At 39.0% G+C, this 5,717-nt stretch overlaps 1 protein-coding gene across 1 annotated transcript; it reads right to left on the bottom strand.

Annotated features, from left to right (window-relative positions):
* LOC107618832 (cationic amino acid transporter 7, chloroplastic) lies at window positions 2,788-4,917 on the bottom strand. The gene is made up of 3 exons (XM_021111014.1): window positions 3,871-4,917; window positions 3,434-3,785; window positions 2,788-3,349 (listed from the first exon to the last, which is right to left on the bottom strand). The coding sequence occupies exons 1-3, from the start codon at window positions 4,497-4,499 to the stop codon at window positions 3,101-3,103; spliced, it is 1,230 nt and encodes a 409-aa protein (XP_020966673.1). The 5' UTR covers window positions 4,500-4,917; the 3' UTR covers window positions 2,788-3,100.

The following is a 5,717-nucleotide window of genomic DNA, read 5'->3' as shown; positions in this document are numbered from 1 at the left end:
GAAAAACATGGTGCCAACATATTGGCCCATAAATTTTTGTCCCTATGCTTACTTTGTCAATTAGAGACCACTATCATCCAACTAGCAAAGTTAGATAAGGCGTGAGAATGATGATTTGGTAGATTTCTAATTACACTTTTTTGGTTCTGAATCACTATTTTTTTATTCAATTGGCATATTAATTTACTACTGTGACACTTAATATTTAAGGTGGTAGCAAGGCTAGCATGGAAAGGAGCAATGTCTTGTCAATAATGACAAATTCATATTTATAAATTACTCCATAGACGGTAATTGATTATGCGTGTGGAATAATTGGACCTATGAATTAGTGGATCATTTTGGAGTTTTGGTGAATGAAATAAGCAGTGCCAATAGCTCATCTAGTTAATGATATCATGCACCTCTAATGAACTTCCTTTTCTTGCTGATTTTACTCATTCTGAAAAGGGTCATGTATCATTAGTGATGAAGAAAGACCAATTAATAAATTTGGATGTTATTATATATTATTTTGGTTCAGTGACTAAAGTATTTATAAAGTGTCTACCTAATAGTTAGTTGGCATTAAGTATTTTCAAGTTCAACCGGTAATTCACCTGAACTATTTTTATAAAGTAAAAAAGGAGTGACAGAATGAAAGTAGCAGGCTCAAATAGACATGTCGAATTAACGAAACTAAAAGTTCATTGAGCTGTAAATCTGACAAGGAAGTTGGATTTATGAATGCTTGCCAAATCGTACATGATGTGACCACACAAAAGAGGATGAACGAGACTTCACACACTTCACAATCATCCTTTATCGATTTACATCATGTTAATCCTCACTTTTAATTAAATTTTCAAGGTTTATGCTAAGTTTTAATAAATCCACTCCAAATCTCCAATACCAATAATTAGAGAACAGCATTGCATAATCCCTCTTTTCAGAATGACATCACGCACACTTAATGTGTCACACTAATTAACTTTTTCCACCCCTGAAAATATACCCATTAGCCTTTAGGCTTTAGCCAAAGCATGATAGTGGTCCTCCCCTCAACATTCCAATGGCCATAATTTAGATGCCATTTACATCCCAAATTACATTATCACCAAAATGACATAAAAAAGCTTAAAGGGTCAATCTAGCACCACAACCTTACAAAAGTGAGGAAAGATAAAAAAGACAACAAGACATCACCTAACTTGATTCATTGAGCACTGTCCTTTTCACCTTCATTTTGTGTTTTTCAACTTAGAGCTGTTAATCAAAGGATTGGAAATCCATCCATACTCATAAATCATAAGCTAGAGAATTTACAACAGGTAATGGTAAGGAATGGATCTGAAAGCCGCCAATTTCACTATACAATTCGCCACTTCTACAAAAAGTTGCACCCTATTCTAATATTCCCCTCTATTCTAGTATTACTTGATTAATAAATAATTGCACACAATTCTTACCAGTTACTACTAGCCAAGCTGCCCCACCCATTTCTCCTATTGTAATCGATATAGATCTAGACTTTGAAAGTGAGATCCTGAAATTCCATGGGTTCCACATGAGGATGATCATAAGTGATCTTTTGAAGAAGGGATCCATGGGCCTGAGCATCAAAGCTGGCATGGACACTGTAAAAAACATAGAAAAGTACAGCAAGAGCAGAAAAGAAGGCGAAGCGAAGATAGGATGGGCCATCAAGAGAACCAAGCAAGAAAACGTTGAGGAAGATTGAGAAGGATGGAATCCATGGCATGAGTGGGACACCCCAGAATTCTGGCTTCCTTGCTTGAGGGACCATGCACTGAAACACTTGCAGAATTCCAACGGCAATCACAGCGCACCCACTTAGCAACCCTGCTTTGGCATTCCCTGTTGGTACGAACTTCCATATAAGAGTGAAGATTATACTTGTCATGGAAAATGAGCAGAGGAAGGACATTGTAGGCCATGGATTCGTTGTTCCAATTGCCACGTATCGCCTGTAGATTACTGCGTTTGCCACCATGTAGAACACAAACAGTGTGCCTATGGAAATAATATGCGAATTAATTAATATAATGCGTATAATTGCAGTTTAGATAAGTCAAAATGCACTACTAGAAAGGCATATAAAATTATGGAAATCCATGATTAACTTTAAACTAGCTAGAGGGGTAAGGCTAATGATCGGTCAATGATTCCAATCAAGAACAATATAATACTGGGTTCAATAGTGGACATGGAATCAATGGAGACCACTAATTATTATCATCCATTGGGAAAATGCATTATTGTTCTTTTCTCACGAGTTGAAATTCATTGTCCACATCCATGTACAGGATTGCAACAGTTGTCATAATCGTTCAATCCCTATCCGGTCAATATACTGTTACCAAAATACATGATGATGATTTCATGGCGTGGGGACCATGCTCTATAACTCTACGACTACGAGGTATAGCAAAGCATGGCAGTGCTATAGGTATTACAGCCCCCTTGCCTTGCCTTTACAGTATGGCAAAACCCAAAAGTAACGCCACTTTGAACCAACTATCCCATATCTCTCTTTATTCTCACAATTTATATTATTAATGCACCTCTCTCTTGTACTTGTTTTCACTCGCATTTTCTTGGTAGCGTTATTTCCACACTACCACTCCTTCATTAGCATCTGATTGTATTAATTAAACATCAAATCATGCTTAACTTAAACCACATTATAATATTATACACTATGTGAAAAGAATGCTCTAACTCTAACCAACCATCCATCAGAAAGGGACCAACCAAATATCCTGAATTGAATTATATGGCACCCAAAGATACAAGATAAAAACCCCAACATCGTTTGTTTAAACAAAATGACGTCCCATTCACATGAACATGATATTGATCTTATCACAAGCACAAGGCAACAAAATCATAACCACGCAAATCCCAGACCCAATTTCATGATAGTGGGTCCAACACAATCTCCACTCTCCCTCATCAACTCACATCCTCAAATGGGATCCACATCCATTCACGCACGCCACACAGACACGTTGATTAAATAAAATGAATCACAACATTATCATGATGATATGAAATTACGGCTTATTTAGTAGTAATAGATAGATAGTAGTATTAACTATTAAGGGAAGGTAAAGAAAGAATACTGACCAAGAAAAGCGGAGGCGTTGACAGGGGTGTTAGTTTTAGGGTGGACCCTGGCGAACCAAGTGGGGACCACGCCAGACCGTCCGATGACGCACATGTAACGGGCCTGACCAAGCATTGCAACTAACAGCGACGTCAAGATCCCGAAGCTGGCCCCCACTCCTATCACCCGCGACACCCATTTCCCACTGAACGCCGCCGAAAACGGCGCTTCCGCATCGATCTGCGTGCACCATCATCACTCACCCTCCGTACCATTTCCAAAAAATATTATTAAATAAATAAAATAAATGATATTATTAACTACCAAGTCGTATGGGAGAAGTTTGGACATGGATGCTGCCATGAGGCAATAGAGAACAGTGACAATAGCCACCGACCCTGACACACCGATCGGTATGTCCTTCACTGGTTCCTTCACTTCTTCAGCCATCGTCGATACGGCGTCGTATCCAATGTAACTCATGTAAACCGCTGAAGCCCCCACGAACACACCCGAAGCACCGTGCGGAAAGAATCCTGACGGATACTTCTCCGGCTCACTCGGCTCCGTGAAATTCTTCCAGCTTCCTCTCCAAAATCCCATCACTATCACGAACGCTATGAACACAATGTGTAACGCCGTCAATATTATATTCACCACTGAGCTCTCCCTGGTACTGTCATTTTCTCATAGTAATAATGTTAGAATACTGAATGAGGTGTGAATATGAATGAATGAAGGAATGAAGGAATTGAAGGAACCTGTAGCAGATGACGAGGGTCATGAGGAGAACGACGGCGACAGCCACCAGGTCTATCTGGTTGAAGCCTTTAGGGAGATACGGCACCGTCAGCCTCCACTTGCTGGAGGAGATGCCAATTGCGGTGCCGAGGTAAGACGTGAAACCTCTCGCGACGGCCGCATTCGACATCACGTAGTCCATCACGAGGTTCGCTCCAGTCAGGAACGCCGCGAATTCACCGAAGGTCACGCGGAGGTAGCTGAAGGCGCCGCCGGCCACTGGCATGTCGACGGCGAACTCTGTGTAGCAGAAGGCGGAGAGAAGAGCGCAGAGGCCTGCAATTGCGTAGGAGAGGACAACGGCGGGACCAGCATAGAGGTGAGCGGCGCGTCCGGTGGTGACGAAGACGCCGGCACCAACCATGCCGCCGACGCCGAGGGCGACGAGGTCGTACCAGCGGAGAGTGCGGCGCATGTGGGAGCCGGATCGGGCGCGGAGGCGGGTCATCTCGTCGTAGGAGGTGGAGACTGAGACGGCACGGGTTGCAAGGCGAGAAGGAGTGTGAGAGAGCGCGTGTAGATACGCGCTAAAACTGGAGAAGGAAGAAGACGCAGAAGCAGAAGTGGCATCGCCGCTTCCGCTGGCCATTGCGATTTGTTCGTTACTGTTTCTCTGCCAATTAAGAAAAAGAAAAAAAGAAAGATAGAGAGATAGTTAGTGTCTTAGTGACTTATTATTATTTGTAATGGGTGCGGTGAGAGAGGCGAGAGGGGATTTTATAAGCTGCAAAACTTTGCTTAGTAGTGGACTCAACTATTGCCCCATCCATCATCCATCATTATTCTTAATATTACCACATTATTCTAACAAAATATTTTGTAGGAATATCTACTCTGATAACATTTACATTTTTAAATTAACAACAGTTGACCATCATTAGGCAAAGTAATTAATTTGTACTTTGAAGAATTTAAAAAATGGAAAGTTGTTTGGAATCAAATAATGTGAGTGAGTTATACTTCATGCTAACTAGTTTATTACACAAATTAAAACAACAATTATATCTGGATCATAATATAATAATATCACAATTTGAACTCAAATTCTATCACACTCCTCCTCCTTAAAACGAATAGAAGAGAAAGCAGATATACAAACAAGTGAACAGAAAAACCGAACACTTAGGATGTGTTTGGAAAATCCGTTGGAAGGGAAGAAGCGTGTTTAAGTTTCTTGAAAGCTTTAACTTTTGGTTTGGCAAATTTTTTTCTCTTGAACGCAGAAGTGATTTTGCTGCCAAAACCACGTTTACAAGAAGCAACTATTTTTAGCTTCTGCGTTTCTTAACAGGCTTTTGGCCATAGATACTAACCATTTATTTACATTTTACCAACTTTATCCTTTATATATGTTATTGTATTATTTATGAAATTCTTGTTATTTCTATTTATATGAGCTCTATTTTTCTATTATTTATTTTTTTCAACTGTTTGTTTGACATTATACACTTTTATAATTGTAATTTTTGTGTATTATGTTTGTTATTATCTTTTTATAATATGATTTATTGATTATCTAAAAGTGATTTTAAATGGTATAAGCCAAACAATATTTATTTTACTATAATCCATTTTGATACTAAAATTACCAAACATAAATCACTTTAACACAAACTTACTTTTAATCAAAATCAAGTTTGCAAAAGCAATTTTATGCAAACTCCTGTTTACAAACGGTAATCCAAACACACACTTAATCTACTAAGAATTTCGCTACAAAGACCATAAAAAATTTTGATAATGTGTACAATGGGCTAGTTATTTAGTCCAATAAAAATAAATAATAAAAATTCTTTCATAAATTATT

Source organism: Arachis ipaensis, chromosome B09, assembly GCF_000816755.2.
Source record: "Arachis ipaensis cultivar K30076 chromosome B09, Araip1.1, whole genome shotgun sequence".
Classification (NCBI taxonomy): Eukaryota; Viridiplantae; Streptophyta; class Magnoliopsida; order Fabales; family Fabaceae; genus Arachis; species Arachis ipaensis.
The sequence above is the reverse complement of the archived record's forward strand: the minus strand, read 5'-3'. Positions and strand labels throughout refer to the sequence as shown.